At 48.2% G+C, this 18,414-nt stretch overlaps 1 protein-coding gene across 3 annotated transcripts in view; it reads left to right on the forward strand.

Moving 5' to 3' along the window:
• Positions 1-576: 576 nt before the first annotated feature.
• smg6 (SMG6 nonsense mediated mRNA decay factor) overlaps positions 577-18,414 on the forward strand; it is a 417,242-nt gene continuing 399,404 nt past the window's right edge. Inside the window, exons 1-3 of one of the 3 annotated variants that reach the window (XM_041197159.1) lie at positions 577-769; positions 1,327-3,202; positions 17,549-17,741. In XM_041197159.1, the coding sequence (XP_041053093.1) occupies positions 613-769; positions 1,327-3,202; positions 17,549-17,741 (2,226 nt within the window). In that variant the 5' untranslated portion in view covers positions 577-612. The remainder of the gene's footprint in view (positions 770-1,326; positions 3,203-17,548; positions 17,742-18,414) is intronic. The other 2 variants (XM_041197156.1, XM_041197158.1) reach the window with 2 other exon arrangements.

Genomic DNA, 18,414 nt, shown 5'->3' on the forward strand with positions numbered 1-18,414 from the left:
ACTCTTTCTTGGACTCGAACTCAAGTTCTGTCGAAGGGTCATGAGGACTTGAAACGTCAACTCTTTTCTTCTCCGCCGATGCTACCAGACCTGCTGAGTTTTTCCAGGTAATTCTGTTTTTGTTTTCTCTATCCAGTTCTCTGCCTGTCCCACCCCCCTCTATCAGTTTATATTTCTCCTCATTTCTATATTTCCTCAGTTCTGATGAAGAGTCACATGGACTCGAAACGTTATCTATATTCCTCTCTGCAGATGCTGTCAGACCTGCTGAGTTTTTCCAGGTATTTTTGTTTTTGATCTAGAAGACATGTTCCTGATCTAGGAAACTCGTCGTAGATTGTTATGGGTTGCGAGAGGAAATGCTGAAAACATAAAACCAGATATTCTCTGGATTAGAATACAGAATAGAAATTAGCAAAGGTGTGAGGAGGAGGAAGCAGTGAGTTTCTGCAGATTTGGTTGGAGTGGTTGTGTTGACTCCTAATTGCAGCTCTGGCTGCTGTTTGCAGCCTGCCGCTGGGGGGCAGCGACGATCCGCGCTTTCACCCTCGGCGGCCGCCGTCCGCCGCCACCTGCTGCAGTCTGGGTAATGTAGTCCGCCGCTACCGCAAGATGGCGGACTGTCTGGAGCGGGTCCGAGTGTCCGAGGCTGAGCTCAGGGAATTGGCCCGAAACCTCAGCACCGCGGCGGCCCGTACCGGTAAGAAACGCCAAGGGGACAGCGCTGGACACGTGGAGCCGCCGGAAACCGGCGCCGAGTTCTTGTCCGGTTAGTAACTCGGGCCCGGGCCCACAGGCTGGGGACAGCGCGGGCGGCAGTAACGGACCCGGGCAACCGGCATCCCCCCGCCCACTCCCCCCCCCTCCCCCATTCCCCCTCCCCCGCTCCCCCATTCCCCCTCACACCTCCTCCTCCTTCACCACCCTTCCCCCTGCCCCTCCCCCGTCACACCTCCACCTCCCCTCACACCTCCCCTCGTCCCCCTCACACTTCGCCTTGTCCCCTCCCCGTCCACCTCCCCCCCTCACCCCCCCCCACCCCCCTCACCCCCCCTTACCCCCCTCACTCCCATCATCCCCCCTCGCCCTCACTCTCCCTTCCCCTTCCCCCTCTCCCTTCCCCTCCCGCTCCCCCCCACTCATTCAGGCCCTCCCTTCCTCTTACCTCATCAACCCTCACCCTCTGCCTCCCCGTTCCTTTCCTCCACCACCCTTTTCTTCCCTCCATTCCTCCCCCCCCCATCTCCCACCTCCCAAATTCATGTTCTTATAAGTGTGTCTTGGTTTGTGTGACTATTGTAACAGTACACTCTGCTTCCTTTGCAGACCTTCCCAAGGAAATCAAGGAGCCAAGATCACGGAAAGACAACAGGCGCCCTGATATTCAAATTTATCAGCCTGGCGTTTCCAGACTGAGAAACAACAGACAAAAAGTGCCACAGTTGGAAACTTTGGCAAAGGAGGAGACAGATGGGAAAGATCTTGGTGGATATAAGGAAGTTCAGTGTCAGACTGTACCAAAGAGAAGTTGTGCCTTGGCTACTGAGGGCCACAGTAATGGCAGCAGTAACCAGGGATGTGCCAACAGGAACGGACAGCTGAATAGAAATGAGGAGGAAGATCTTAAATGGGCTGATGAGCAAATTGTGATGAGCTCTAACTCCAATGCTGTTGGGAAACAATCAAAGAGGGTCAAGAAACCAGATCGTCAGATCTACCAGCCGGGCAGACGTGTGCAGGTGCTCAACAAGGATTCACCCAGCAGCTTAGGCACTGAGGAGCTGGTGAAGAAAGTGGAAGAGCTGAGGCTGGCGGATGAGAGTAAGAATGTCTGTGCTGAAGAGGAGAATACTGAAACTGAAGATAAAGGCAACCAGCAAGACCGAGCAAAGATTCAACCAGTTGTAGAGGTGAAACTTGGCAAAAGAGAAAAGGGGAGGAGGGGAAGGAAAGATGCTGCAGATCAGGGGAACAACTTTGCAGAAGAACCTGAAAACAGCCGAATCATTCGATCCCAGGCAAGACCAGAGAAAGCTGGAGGGCCCTCCAAGCGCTATTCCAGGTCAGACAAGCGCAGGGGTCGTAACCGGACCTGCAGTACAAGCTCTGCAGGGAGCAACAACAGCTTGGATGGGCCTCTGTCCCAGCATGGACCCCCTGATGGAGAAAGGAAGAAAATGGGAGTGAAGGAAAGGAAAATAGCTGCCGAGAGAAAAGAAAAGTTGAGACCCTGCAAGCAGGTTTCAATTTCGTCAACTGATTCTTTGGAAGATGACTGTGCTGAGGAGAACAGAAATCGTGCCTCGCTAAAGAGCCCTGAAAAGCCGAAAGGCTTCAAGAAAGAATGGGTGCATGGCAGAAACTCTGAGGGTTCAGAGTGCTGGAACAGGGAGAGTAAATCCTCACTCACTGAAACAAACTGCAGGGCAGCTATAATAGCAAAGCAAAACTCTGAGGAAAAGAGCAAAGGGAGAGGTAAATTGTGCAGGGTTGAGGCAAAACCCAACCTCTCAGCAAGCAAGCTGAGTCACAGCACCGAGAAAAGGGAGAAAGTTGAGGAGCCCAGGGGGAAGGGTCGGGGTATCTTGGTCCTGCCTGCCAATACCGATCTTTCTTCCACAGCACCCGGCTCTCCTGATTCTCCACAAATGGGGACAAGACTTCTGTTTGGTCGAAGTTCTCGGAGCCGAGGCCGTGGTGGGACTTCCCGTAGACTGTGGGATCCCAACAACCCTGATCCGAAACCTGTGCTGAAGAGCCAGACTGCTCAGCTCCACTTCCTGGACACTGATGATGAATGCAGTTCATCTTCTCAGGGAGAAACCTCCTACTCCTTTACACATCCAGCTCCCACAGCATACTATAAATTCCAGAACTCAGACAATCCGTATGGTTATTCCAGAGCTGCGGTGCCTGGCCCTCAGTATCCCTATGGCCCTTATGCAATGCCGTACCAGATGAGTGGCAATAGCAGCATATATCCGGCGACATATTATCCAGGCTACCCAACTCCCCAGTTCCTAGCTCCCTATCAGAGTGGGCAGCTGAACCCAGAAGACATGGAGCAGCATGTGCGGACCCTACAGCAACAAGAACTGGGGAAGCTGCTGCGGATGGCAGATAACCAGGAGCTGCAGCTCAGTAACCTGCTCTCGAGGGACAACGTCAGTAAAGACGGGCTTGAGAGGATGGCTCAGCTCAGGTGAGGACCATCCCCATAGCTTTGTTTGTTTTTCTATCCTTTTCCATTTGAGCTTCCTCTTCCTCCTATGGGCATCATTCCAGATTGCTAGCTAACCATCCTCCCATCTCCTGTACTTCAGGCTGTTTGAGCTTGACAGCTGGTGTAGGCAGATTGCAGGGACATTCAATTGATCAAACTAAGCCACCCCCACCTTACCTGACCAGAGGGAACTGTCCAGGAGCCCCAGAGGCAAACCAGAGAGGCTCAGTATAACATAAAGTAGCAGGGATTTTAATCAGGTGGTTTGATGACCCAAAACTAAATTAATTTCCCGATTTACATCTAGTCAGATGTCATTAGCAAGTTTTAATTAAAAGTCCTGACTGTTCATCTCTGCAACCTAACCACAAAAGCAGTTTAATTTATACATTGGTTCAGATTAAACTCTGATAATAGAACAAGTAGGGTCAAACTGAGGAAAAACTGTACAGGCTAATCATTGTGTTGAATGTTTAAGAGTTAGGTCTGGGTTGGGAGGACTGCTTTCTGCGTAAGTGAGCTCAATGGCCTTCCTCATTTTTTAATTCATTTACGGCATGTGGGCGCTGCTGGCTAGGCCAGTTTTTATTGCCCATCACTAATTGCCCTTGAGAAGGTGGTGGTGAGCTGCCTTCTTGAACCGCTGCAGCTCCTGTGGTGTAGGTAAAGCACAGTGCTGTTAGGAAGGGAGTTCCAGGATTTTGACCCAGTGACAGTGAAGGAACAGCGATATATTTCCAAGTCAGGATGGTGAGTGACTTGGAGGGGAACTTCCAGGTGGTGGTGTTCCCATTTATCTGCTGCCCTTGTCCTTCTAGATAGTAGTGGTTGTGGGTTTGGAAAGGTGCTGCCTAAGGAGCCTTGGTGAATTCCTGCAGTGCATCTTGTAGATGGTACACACTGCTGCCACTGTGCGTTGGTGGTGGAGGGAATGAATGTTTGTGGCTGTGGTGCCAATTAAGCGGTTGCTTTGTCCAGGATGGTGTCAAGCTTCTTGAGTGTTGTGGGAGCTGCCCTCACCCAGGCAAGTGGAGATGATTCTGTTACACTCCTGACTTGTGCCTTGTAGATGGTGGACAGGCTTTGGGGAGTCAGGAGGTGAGTTACTCGTCGCAGAATTCCCAGCCTCTGACCTGCTTTTGTAGCCACAGTATTTGTATAGCTAGTCCAGTTCAGTTTCTGGTCAATGGTAACCCCCAGGATATTGCATGTCCTTTGTGATTTGCCTCATAAGAGATAGCAACTGACCATAAGATTATGTCTGGAGTGAAAGAAGACCCGTTCACACTCCATCCAGAGTCCACAGTGGTTGTTCTGTCATGGTCGCTGCCCCCAGCTGTTCATTCCCTCTGCTACCTTCCTTTCCCATGCAAAAATAAAATCCAGTATTGCTGGTAATTTCTCTCCAACCCTCAGCCTCCCTTTGTAACACGTACCAATCCTGATCTCTTTAAAGATCTTCATTTCCTCTTCCTATGACTGGGACTCTGTCACGGCCACCCTGTACTGGAGATGGTGTTGCTGATCTTGTACCTTGGGTCAGGGTTTTGAATTTTGAATTACACTGATGAGAGCTGAATGTTCAGAATTACACACATTTAAAGGGACATTTTGATATCAGTTCCACTTAATCCAGAGATCAGCCCTTTAGCTTGAGGTGCTTGTTATTTTTATCTGTGGAGAGTGTAGGGCTGAAATTCAGCTTCTGAATAAGTGTCTGTCTGAATTAGGTAGAAATCGTGAATGGTTTTGGAGAAATTAGTGGCAGCCGTAAGACCATAAGATGTAGGAGCAGAAGTAGGCCATTCGACCCATCGAGTCTGCTCTGCCATTCAAGAGATCATGGCTGATCTGATAATCCTCAACTCCATTTTCCTGCCTTTTCCCCATAACCCTTGATTCCCTTACTGATTAAAAAAGTGCCTATTTCAGCCTTGAATATACTTAACGACCCAACCTCTACAGCCCTCTGCGGTAAAGAATTCCACAGATTCACTAACCTCTGAGAGAAGAAATTCCTCCTCATCTCTGTCTTAAGTGGGTGCACCCTTACTCTGAGATTATGCCCTCTGGTCCTATACTCTCCCACAAGGGGAAACAACCTCTCAGCATCTACCCTGTCAAGCCCCCTAAGAATCTTATATGTTTCAATAAGGTCGCGCCTCATTTTTTTAAACTCCAGTGAATACAGGCCCAACCTACTCAACCTCTCCTCGTAGAGAATCCCTCCATACCCAGAATCAACCTAGAGAACCTTCTCTGGACTGCCTCCACTGGCAATATATCTTTCCTTAGATAAGGGGATCAAAACTATTCACAGTATTCTAGGTGTGGTCTAACTAGTGCCTTGTATAGTTTTAGCAAGACTTCCCTATTTTTATACTCCATTCCCTTTGAAATAAAGGCCAACATTCCATTTGCCTTCCCTATTACCTGCTGAACTTGTATGCTAGCTTTTTGTGATTCATGTACGAGAACCCCCAAATCCCTATATGCTGCCGCTTTCTGCAGTCTTTCTCTATTTAAATAATATTCAGCTTCCCTATTCTTCCTGTCAAAGTGCATAACCTCACATTTTCCGATATTGTAATTTATCTGCCAAGTTTTTGCCCACTCACTTAATCTGCCTATATCCCTCTGTAGACTCTGTGTCATCCTCACCACTTGCCTTCCTGCCTATTTATGTGTCATCCGTAAACTTGGTGATAATGCATTCACTGCCCTCATCTAAGTCATTAATATATATTGTTAATAATTGTGGCCCCAGCACTGATCTCTGTGGCACTCCACTAGCTACAGGTTGCCAATTTGAAAATGCCTCCCTTATCCCAACTCTCTGACTTCTATTAGTTAGCCAATTCTCTATCCATGCTGATATGCTACCCCCAACACCATGGGTTCTTATGTTATTAACTAGCCTTATGTGTGGTACCTTATCGAATGCCTTTTGGAAATCCAAACATATTACATCTACTGGTTCCCCTTTATCTATCCTGCTTGTTACCTCCTCAAAGAATTCTAATTAATTTGTTAGGCATGATTTCCCCTTCAAGAAGCCATGCTGGCTCTGCTTTTTTATATAATGTATTTCTAGAAGCTCTGCTATTGCATCCTTTATCATAGACTCTAACTATTTGTGTAACTACTTCCTTTAATATCCTAGGATGTAACCCATCAGGCCCAGGGGACTTATCGGCCATTAGCTTTATTAGTTTCAAAAACAAAAACAGAATTACCTGGAAAAACTCAGCAGGTCTGGCAGCATCGGCGGAGAAGAAAAGAGTTGACGTTTCGAGTCCTCATGACCCTTCGACAGAACTTTATTAGTTTCCCTGGTACTTTTTCTCCAGTGGTAGTTATTGTATTTATTTCCTCCCTCCATTTTGCCCCTTGATTATTTAGTATTTTTGGAATGCTATTAGTGTCTTCTACCCTGAAGACTGATGCAAAGTATTTATTCAATTCTTCTGCCATTTCCTGGTTCCCCAAAATTATTTCCCCAGTCTATGTTCACTTTGGCCTCTCTCTTCCTTTTTATATATTTAAAGAAGCTCTTAATGCCTGTTTTTATATTACTTGCTAGTTTACCCTCAAAGTTTATATTCTCCCTCTTTATTATTTGTTAGGTCATCTTTTGTTAGTTTTTAAAATGTTCCCAATCCTCTGGCTTGCCACTAACCTTTACCACATTGTATGTTTTTTCTTTCAATTTGACTTCTTTCGTTAACCATGGTTAGTTTATCCTCTTCTTAGAATCCTCCTTCCTCACTGGGATATATCTTTGTTGTGAGTCTTGCAAAGGTCTGCCATTGTTCATCAACCGTCTTTTCTACTAAACTCCTTTTCAAGTCCACTCCAGCCAACTCTGCCCTCATTCCTTTGTAATTACCCTTATTTAAGTTTAGCACAGTTGTTTGTGACCTAAGTTTCTCACTCAAACTGAATGCTACATTCTACCATGTTATGGTCACTGTTTCCTAGGGGATCTTTTACTCTTGAGATCATTTATTAAACCTGCCTTATTGCACACTACCAGACCCAAAATAGCCTGATCCTTGGTTGGATCCACAACATATTGTTCAAGGAAACTGCCCCAAATACATTCAATTAATTCTTCCTCTTGGCTACCTCTGCTAATCTGATTTTACCAATCTACATGAAAATTTAAGTTATCCATGAATAACGTACTTCCTTTTCTACATGCCCTCATTTTCTCCTGATATATTCGCCGTCCTACAGTGTAGCTACTGTTAGGGGGCCTATGGACTACATCCACCAGTGTCGTCTTCCCCTTGTTATTTCTTACCTCCATCCATATGGATTCTACATCTTCAGATCCAAGATCATTCCTTGCTATCATACTTTTTCCATCTCTTACTTACAAAGCTACCTCACAACCCTTTCCTTCCTGCCTGTCCTTTCAAAAAGTCACATAGCCCTAAAATTTTAATTCCCAGCTTTGATCTCCTTGTCTTTGTAATGGCTATAAGAATTACCCATTAACCTCTATTTGTGCTGTCAATTCAAGTAAAGAGCCATTAATTTTGCCTTTTTTTCCATTTTTTTCCCCCATTGACCCTACTTGCAGCTTTTTTTAAAGTTTATACACCCTGTCCCTTCCTGTCACACTCAGGGTATCTTACCAAAATAGCTGCCCTGCAGTGATACCACATCCTTTTGCTTTGCAAGCCTATGTATCCCCGCTCCAGAACCCTCCCCCACCATTTAGTTTAAAGCCCTCTCCACAGCCCTAGTTATTCAATTCACCAGGACACTGGTCCCAGCATGTCCCACCGGAACAGTTCCCTTCCACCTCAGTACTAGTGCCAGTGCTCTGCGAACTGAAACCCATTCCTCCCACATCAATCTTTGAGCTACGCATTTAACTCTTTGACCTTATTTACACTATGCAAGTTTGCCTGTGGCTCAAGTAGTAATCCCGAGATTATTACCTTAGAGGTTCCGCTTTTTAATTTAGCTCCTAACTGTTCAAATTCTTTGAACAGAACCTCCTTTCCAGTTCTATCAATGCCGTTGGTACCAATGTGGATGACGACAACTGGATCTCTCCCCTCCTACTCCAAGTTCCTCTCCAGCTCTGAGGAGATGTCCTTAACCCTGGCACCGGGCAAGCAATACAGCCTTCGGGACTCACGCTCATGGCTGCAAAAACAGTAGCTATCCCCCTAATATACTGTCCCCTACTGCTACTACTTTCCTATTTTCTCCCCCCACTTGAATGGCTCCTTGTACCATGGTGCTGTGGTCAGTTTGCTCATCCTCCCTGCAGTCCTCGCTCTTGTCCATACAGCTTGCTAGAACCTTGTAACTGTTGGACAATTGCAGGGGCCGAGGCTCCTCGAATGCTACCCCCTGGGTCTCCAAACCTGCCTCACTTGCAGTCATACCCTCCTGTCCCTGATCACAGACCAAATTGGAATTACCTAATCTGAGGGATGTGACTGTCTCCTGGAGCAAAGTGTCCAGGTAACTCTTCCCCCTCCCTGATGTGGAGCAATGTCTACAGCTCGGACTCCAGCTCCTTAACTCGGATCCATAGTTCCTCGAGCTGCAAACACTTACTAAAGATGTGTTTGCTCTGGATCACCTTGGTGTTCAGCAGCAGCACATCACCTGCCCTGCCATCACTATTGTATGTTATTTAATTTATTAATTATTTACTCTAGTATCCCTGCTCTTTACTTTTGAAGAATCCCCTGCTCTTTACACTTTATTGTAATTTTTTTCACACCAGCATTGATCTTATATTTAAGCTATTTTTAGGAAAAAGAAAAACAAAGACCAGAGATCTAAACACAAACTAAAGACCTTACTTTTACTTTATAGACTAGAAATACTCACCAATTCTACTCACCAGTCAGCTGCTCTCTTTAATGGACTCTCGTCACTCTTTCTGCACTCTTTAATGGACTCTCATCTCCCTCTCCATGCTTTTTAATGGACTCTCGTCCCTCTCTCTGTGCTTTTTAATGGACTCTCGTCTTTCTCCCTCTGTGGTCTTTAATGGCCTCTTGTCTCTCTCTCCACACTCTTTAATGGACTCTTGTCTCTCTCTCTCCCTGCGCTCATTAATGGACTCTCGTTTCTCTCTTCGCGTTCATTAATGGGCTCTCATCTCTCTCTCTCTGCGCTGTTTAATGGCCACTCTCTCTCTGCGCTCTTTAATGGCCTCTCGTCCCTCTCCCCACTCTCCATGCTCTTTAATGGTCTCTCATCTCTCTCTCTCCGCACTCTTTAATGGACTTTCATCTGAGTCCCTTTCTCTCTTCCTGCGCTCTTTAATGGGCTCTCATCTCTCTCTTTCCATGCTCTTTACTGGACTCTCGTCTCTTTCCCTCCGCGCTCTTACAAGGACTTTCGTCTCTCTCTCTCACCTCTGTCTCTCTGCGCTCTTTAATGGACTCTCATCTCTCTCTTTTTGCTTTTTAATGGACTTTCGTCTCTCTCCCTTTGCGCTGTTTAATGGACACTTATCTCTCCCTCTCTGTGCTCTTTAATGGCCTCTTGTCTCTCTCTTTACGTTCATTAATGGGCTCTCGTCTCTCTCTCTCTGCGCTGTTTAATGGTCACTCATCTCTCTCTCTCTCTCTACACTCTTTAATGACCTCTCGTCCCTCTCCCCACTCTCTCTGTGCTCTTTAATGGTCTCTCATCTCTCTCTCTCTCTCCGCGCTTTGGGGTGTCTTACTATGCTTCTAATGGCCTGTCTCTGTGTTTATTAATGACCGCTTGTCTGTCTCTCTGCGCTGTTTAATGGTCTCTCGCCTCTCGCTCTCTCCGTGCTCTTTAATGGTCTCTTGTCCCTCTCTCTCCGCGCTCTTTCATGGACTCTCGCCTCTGTCTCTCTCTTCTCTGTCTCTGTCTCTCTCTTCTCTGTCTCTGTCTCTCTGTCCTCTGTCTCTCTCTCTTCTCTGTCTCTCTCTCTTCTCTGTCTCTCTCTCTCTTCTCTGTCTCTCTCTCTCTTCTCTGTCTCTCTCTCTCTTCTCTGTCTCTCTCTCTCTTCTCTGTCTCTCTCTCTCTTCTCTGTCTCTCTCTCTCTTCTCTGTCTCTCTCTCTCTTCTCTGTCTCTCTCTCTCTTCTCTGTCTCTCTCTCTCTTCTCTGTCTCTCTCTCTCTTCTCTGTCTCTCTCTCTCTTCTCTGTCTCTCTCTCTCTTCTCTGTCTTTCTCTCTCTTCTCTGTCTCTCTCTCTCTCTCTTTGTCTCTCTGTCTCTCTCTTCTCTGTCTCTCTCTCTCCTCTGTCTCTCTCCCTCTGCGCTCTCTAATGGACTCTCGTCCCTCTCTCCGTGCTTTTTAATGGACTCTCGTCCCCCTCTCTTGTGCTTTTTAATGGACTCTCGTCCTTCTCTCCGTGCTTTTTAATGGATTCTCGTCTCTCTGTATTCATTAATGGGCTCTCGTCTCTCTCTCTCTGCGTTGTTTAATGGTCTCATCTCTCTCTCTCTCCGTGCTCTTTAATGGTCTCTCGTTTCTCACTCTCTCTCTCTCACTCTCCGTGCTCTTTAATGGTCTCTCGTCTCTTTCTCCATGCTCTTTAATGGTCTCGCGTCTCTTTCTCCGTGCTCTCTAACGGTCTCTCGTCTCTTTCTCCGTGCTCTTTACTGGTCTCTCGTCTCTTTCTCCGTGCTCTTTAATGGTCTCTCGTCTCTTTCTCCGTGCTCTTTAATGGTCTCTCGTCTCTTTCTCCGTGCTCTTTAATGGTCTCTCGTCTCTTTCTCCGTGCTCTTTAATGGTCTCTCGTCTCTTTCTCCGTGCTCTTTAATGGTCTCTCGTCTCTTTCTCCGTGCTCTTTAATGGTCTCTCGTCTCTTTCTCCGTGCTCTTTAATGGTCTCTCGTCTCTTTCTCCGTGCTCTTTAATGGTCTCTCGTCTCTTTCTCCGTGCTCTTTAATGGTCTCTCGTCTCTTTCTCCACGCTCTTTAATTTTGTACTAGTCTCATTCCAGAGCTGATGATAATCTAGGCTAGATGTTTACCTCTTTATATAAAACACCAACTTGCATTTACATAGCACCTTTAGCATAGTAAAACACCCCAAAGCGTTTAACAAGAATGATATAGGGCAAAACTTGACACTGAGTAAAAGGAGGAGACATTAGGACAGGTCAGCAAAAGCTAATTAAGTAGTAGGTTTTAAGGAGCGCCTCAAAGGAGGAGCTAGAGAGGCAAAGACACTGAAGCATGGAATTCCGGTGCTTCCTACTTTTGACAGCTGAAGATACGGTTGGTGAAGAAAGTGGGAGAGGCATGTGAGGCCAAGTTAGAGGAGCACGGAGGTCTTGAGAGGGTTGTGGGGCTGGAGGAGATTACAGAGGTAGGGAGGGGCGAGACCATGGAGAAATTTAAAAATCAAGATAAGAGTTTCAAAATCAAAGCATTCCTGGACCAGGACCTGATGTAGATCAATGAGCACATTGATGGGTAAACAGGACTTGGTGTGAGTTAGGACATGGGCAGCAGAGTTTTGGATAAGTCATAGAGTTTTACAGCATGGAAAGAGGCCATTTGGTCCATTGTGTCTGCACCAGTCATCAAGCCCCTATCTACTCTTATCCCATTTCCCAGTACTTGGCCTGCAGCCTTGTATGCTATGGTGTTTCATGTTCATCTAAATACTTAAATGTTGTGAGGGTTCCCGTCTCTACCACCCTTTCAGGCAGAGAGTTCCAGATTTCAACCACCCTCTGAGTGAAAAAAATTTTCCTCAAATCCCCTCTAAACATTCTGACCCTTACCTTAAATCTGTGCTCCCTGGTTGTTGATCTCTCCAGTAAGGGGAAAAGTTTCTTCCTATCTATGCCCCTCATAATTTTGTACATCTCAATCAGGTCCCCTCTCAATCTTCTCTGCTCTAAGGAAAGCAACCCTAACATATCCAATCTCTCTTCATAACTGAAACACTCCAGCCCAGGCAACATCCTGGTGAATCTCCTCTGCAACCTCTCCAGTGCAATCACATTTTTCTTATAGCGTGGTGACCAGAACTGCACACAGTACTCCAGCTGTGGCATAACTAGCGTTTTATACAGCTCCAACATAACCTCCCTGCTCGTGCCTTTATTAGTCGAGGCATTGAATACAAGTATCCCATATGCCTTCTTAACTGCCTTATCTACCTGTCCTGCTGCCTTCAAGGATCTATGGACATGCACACCAAGATCCCTCTGATCTTCTTTATTTCCTAGGGTCCGACCATTCATCGTGTGCTCCCTTGCCTTGTCAGTCCTCCCAAAATGCATCACCTCACACTTCTCAGGATTAACTTCCATTTACCATTGTTCTGCCTATCTGACCAGCCTGCATGCATCGGCCTGTAACCTAAGGCTTTTCTCCTCACTATTTACCACACCACCAATTTTCGTGTCATCTGCAAGCTTACTGATCATACCTCCTACGTTCGTGTCTGGATGATTGATGTACACTACAAACAGCAAGGGACCAGCACCAAACCCTGCGGTACGCCACTGGACACAGGCTTCCAGTCACAAAAACAATCTTCGATCATCACCCTCTGCCTCTACTAAGCCAATTTTGGACCCAGTTTGCCAAAATGCCCTAGATCCCATGGGCTCTTACCTTCTTGACCGTTCTCCCATGTGAGACCTTGTCAAAAGCCTTACTGAAGTCCATGTAGACTACATCAACTGCACTACCCTCATCTACATACCTAGTCACCTCCTCGAAAAATTCAATCAAATTTGCTAGACATGATCTCCCCCTGACAAAGCCATGCTGACCATCCCTGATTAATCCCTGCCTCTCCAAGTGGAGATTAATTTTGTCCCTCAGAATTTTTTCCAATAGTTTCCCTACCACTGATGTTAGACTCACTGGCCTGTAATTACCTGGTTTATCCCTACTACCCTTCTTGAATAATGGTAACACACTCACCCTGCCATTTTGTCCCTTGCCTCACATAGTAGCCTGGGATACATCTCATCTGGACCTGGGGATTTATCCACTTTTAAGCCTGCTAAAACCGCTAATACCTCCTTCCCCTCAATGCTAATTTGTTCAAATATATCACAGTTCCCCCTTTTTAATTTCTACACCTACATTGTCCTTCTCTGTAGTGAATACAGATGATGGTGGCGCCTGGGACAGATAATATCCCAGATGCCACCATCACCATCCCTGGGTATATCCTGTCCCACCGGCAGGACAGGCCCAGCAGAGGTGGCGGTGCAGTGGTATACACTAGGGAGGGAGTTGCCCTGGGAGCCCTCAACATCAACTTTGGGCCCCATGAAGTCTCATGGTATCAGGTCAAACATAGGCAAGGAAACCTCCTGCTGATTACCATGTACCACCCTCCCTCCGCTGATGAATCAGTGCTCCTCCATGTTGAATACCACTTGAAGGAAGCACTGAGGGTGGCAAGAGCACAGAATGTACTCTGGGTGGGGGACTTCAATGTCCATCACCAAGAGTGGCTCGGTAGCACCACTACTGACCAAGCTGACTGAGTCCTAAAGGACATAGCTGCCAGACTGGGTCTGTGGCAGGTGGTGAGGAAACCACCAAGAGGGAAAAATATACTTGATCTCATGCTCACCAACTTAGCTGCCGCAGATGCATCTGTCCATGACAGTATCAGTAGGGGTGACCACCGCACGGTCATTGTGAAGACGAAGTTCCGGCTTCACATTGTGGGTACCCTCTGTCGTGTTGTGTGGCACTATTACCATGCTAATGGGATAGATTTTGAACAGATCTAGCAACTCAAACTGGGCATCCATGAGGCACTGTGGGCCATCAGCAGCAGCAGAATTGTACTAGAACTGTAACCTCATAGCCCGGCTTATCCCCCACTCTACCATTGCCATCAAGCCAGGGGATCAACCCTGGTTCAATGAAGAGTGCAGGATGACATGCTAGGAGCAGCACCAGGCATACTTAAAAATGAGGTGTCAACCTGGTGAAGCTATAACATAGGACTACTTGTGTGCCAAACTGCATAAGCAGCATGTGATTGACAGAGCTAAGCGACCCCCACAACCAACAGATCAGATCTAAGCTCTGCAGTCCTGCCACATCCAGTCGTGAATGGTGGTGGACATGTAAAAAAATCACTGGAGGAGGAGGTTCCACAAATATCCACGTCCTCAATGTTGGAGGAGCCCAGCACATCAGTGCAAACGATAAGGCTGAAGCATTTGCTACAATCTTCAGCCAGAAGTGCTGAGTGGATGATCCATCTCGGCCTCCCCTGGAGGTCCCCAGCATCACAGATGCCAGTCTTCGGCTAATTCAATTCACTCCACGTGATTTCAAGAAACGGCTAAAGGCACTGAATGCTGCAAAGTCTATGGGCCCTGACAATATTCTGGCAATAGTACTGAAGACTTGTGCTCCAGAACTTGCTGCGCCCCTAGCCAAGCTGTTCCAGTACAGCTATAACACTCGCATCTACCCAACTATGTGGAAAATTGCCCAGGTATGTCCTTTACACAAAAAACAGCACAAATCCAACCTGGCCAATTACCGCCCCATCAGTCTATTCTTAATGATCAGTAAAGTAGTGGAAGGGGTCATCAGCAATGCTGTCAAGCTGCACTTGCTTAGCAATAACCTGCTCACTGATGCTCAGTTTGGGTTCTGCCAGGGCCACTCAGCTTCTAACCTCATTACAGCCTTGGTTCAAACATGGATAAAAGAGCTGAACTCCAGAGGTGAGGTGAGAGTGACTGCCCTTGACATCAAGGCCGCATTTGACAGAGTGTGGCATCAAGGAGCCCCAGCAAAACTGGAGTGAATGGGAATCGGGGAAAACTCTCCGCTGGTTGGAGTCATGCCTAGCACAAAGGAAGATGGTTGTGGTTGTTGGAGGTCAGTCATCTCAGCTCCAGGACATCACTGCAGGTGCCCCTCAGGGTGGTGTCCTCGGCCCAACCATCTTCAGCTGCTTCCTCTGTGACTTTCCTTCCATCATAACGTCAGAAGTGGGGATGTTCACTGATGATTGCACAATGTTCAGCACCATTCGTGACTCCTCAGATACTGAAGCAGTCTATGTCCAAATGCAGCAAGACCTGGACAATATCTAGGCTTGGGCTGACAAGTGGCAAGTGACATTTGCACTACACAAGTGTCAGGCAATGACCATTTCCAACTAGAGAGAATCTAACCATCTCCCCATGACATTCAATGGCATTACCATGACTGAAACCCCATTATCAACATCCTGGGAGGTTACCATTGATCAGAAACTGAACTGGATTAGTGATATAAATACTGTGGCTACAAGAGCAGGTCACAGGCTATGAATTGTGTGGTGAGTAACCCACCTCCTGACTCCCCAAAGCCTGTCCACCATCTACAAGGCACAAGTCAGGAGTATGATGGAATACTCCCCACTTGCCTTGGATGAGTGCAGCTCCTACAACACTCGAGCAGCTTGACACTGTCCAGATTAAAGCAGCCACTTGATTGGCACCACATCCACAACATTCACTCCCTCCACCACCGAGCACAGTAGCAGCAGTGTGTACCATCTACAAGATGCACTGCAGGAATTCTCCAAGGCTCCTTCGACAGCACCTTCCAAACCCACGACCACTACCATCTAGAAGGACAAGGGCAGCAGGTGATGGGAACACCACCACCTGGAAGTTCTCCTCCAAATCACTCACCGTCCTGACTTGGAAATATATCGACGCTCTTTCATTGTTGCTGGGTCAAAATCCTGGAGCTCCCTCCGTAACAGCACTGTGGATGTACCTACACCACAGGGACTGCAGCGGTTCAAGAAGGCAGCTCACCGCCACCTTCTCAAGGGCAACTAGGGATGGGCAATAAATGCTGGCCCTTCCAGCAAAGCTCACATACCATGAATGAATAAAAAAAAGGTGAAAAGCAATCATTTAAAACCACCTATGTCTTCTGGCTCCTCATACACATTGCCACTTTGGTCCCTAATGAGCCCTACACTTTCCCTGGTTATCCTCTTGCCCCTAATATACTCATAAAATCCCTTTGAATTTTCCTTTATTTTACTTGCCAATGTTTTTCATCCCCTCTCTTCGCTTTCCTAATTTCTTTATTAAGTAAACCCCTTATACTTTCTATGAGCTGAAATTTATGGTTGGTGGAGGATGGCCAGGAAAGCATTGGAACAGTCAAGTTGAGAAGGAAACAAAGATATGAGTAAGGGCTGATGCTAATAATGCATGACCTATTGATATTAGATAAAACACAAATATACTGAAAATAGGTGGGTGCTGACTAGGACATGTGGCTCCGGGAGCGGGCGGGTCGCTGGGGCATTGGGAGTGGGTGGGTCGCTGGGGCACCGGGAGCAGGTGGGTCGCTGGGGCACCGGGAGTGGGCAGGCGGGTCACTGGGGCACCGGGAGCAGGTGGGTCGCTGGGGCACCGGGAGCGGGCGGGCGGGTCACTGGGGCACTGGGAGCAGGCGGGTCACTGGGGCACCGGGAGCGGGCGGGCGGGTCGCTGAGGCACTGGGAGTGGGCGGGCAGGTTGCTGGGGCACCGGGAGCGGGCGGGTCGCTGGGGCACCGGGAGTGGGCAGGCGGGTCACCGGGGCACCGGGAGTGGGCGGGTCAGTCGCTGGGGCACTGGGAGTGGGCGGGCGGGTCGCTGGGGCACCGGCACCGGGAGGTTTGCTAGGGCACCGGGAGCAGGTGGGTTGCTGGGGCACCGGGAGCGGGCGGGTCGCTGGGGCACCGGGAGTGGGCGGGCGGGTCACCGGGGCACCGGGAGTGGGCGGGTCAGTCGCTGGGGCACTGGGAGTGGGCGGTCGGGTCGCTGAGGCACCGGCACCGGGAGGTTTGCTAGGGCACCGGGAGCAGGTGGGTTGCTGGGGCACCGGGAGCGGGCGGGCGGGTCACTGGGGCACCGGGAGCGGGCAGGCGGGTCGCTGGGGCACCGGGAGTGGGCGGGCAGGTCAGTCGCTGGGGCACCGGGAGTGGGCGGGTCAGTCGCTGGGGCACCGGGAGTGGGTGGGCGGGTCGCTGGGACGCTGGCACCGGGAGGGTTGCTAGGGCACTGGGAGTGGGCGGGTTGCTGGGGAACCGGGAGCGAGCGGGCAGGTCACTGGAGCACCAGGAGTGGGCGGACGGGTCACTGGGGCACCAGGAGTGGGCAGGTCGGTCGCTGTGGCACGGGGAGCGAGCGGGCGGGCAAGTCGCTGGGGCACTGGGAGTGGGCAGGTGGTGTGTTGGAGTTGTACTGGGTCAGTGAGCCTGGGGCTTTTGGGACTGGGTTGGATGAGTTTTGTATTGACCATGTTAAGGCCGCTGCACACTGTTCTCTGGATGTTTCATTCAAACTATCACTCTCTTTTACATAGGGCAGAGATTTTACTGCTGTACGAGCGTTGCATTCTTACTGATATAGAATACTCGGACAACCAAAATGTGGAACAGACAATGTGGAAGAATGCCTTTTATCAGGTGATTGAGAAGTTCCGCCAGATGCTGAAAGAACCTTCCGGAGAGAGTGAAGATGAAATCCGAGGAAAGCTTTTGAATTTATTGGATGAGGTGAAAATAGATTTTAGTCACTGTGATATTGCTGATACTAGAACTTGTATTTCATTTTGAAATTTTTGCTCCCCATCGACAAGTGACGGACTTTGTTCCCTCTTCAGCCAACTCAATTTTCACTCATTCCCTTTCTTCTCCTCTCCCCTTCCTCTCAGGCCTCTCTCTCTCTCCGCCGCCCCCCAGCCTCCTGGGCCCCTCTTTCTCCTCCCAGGTCCCTCCTCCATGGAATGAGGCCATTTGGCTTCTGGTGTCTGTGCCAACCAAAGATGAGCTATTCTGCCTAATGCCACCTTTTGAATCTTGGTTCATAGCTCTGTGGATTACAGCATCTCATCTGCATATCCAAGTACTTTTTAAATACGATGAAGTTTTCTGTCCCTACCACCCTTGTAGGCAGTGACATCCAGTTCATACCACTTGCTGCACAAAAGAAGGTCTTCCTCACATCCCCCTTGTATCTCTTGTTCAAACTCTTAAACCTGTGTCCCCTGGCCCTTGTACCATCAGCTAATGGGGGCAGCTTTTCTTTATCAACTTTGTCTAAATCTGTCATTATCTTGGACACCTCTTTCAAATCTCCCCTTGACTTTCTTTATTCCAAGGAGAATATCCCCAACTTCTCCATTCTGACCTTGTAGCTAAAACTCCCAATACTCTAATCATTCTAGTA

Source organism: Carcharodon carcharias, chromosome 10 (genome assembly GCF_017639515.1).
Source record: "Carcharodon carcharias isolate sCarCar2 chromosome 10, sCarCar2.pri, whole genome shotgun sequence".
Lineage (NCBI taxonomy): Eukaryota > Metazoa > Chordata > Chondrichthyes > Lamniformes > Lamnidae > Carcharodon > Carcharodon carcharias.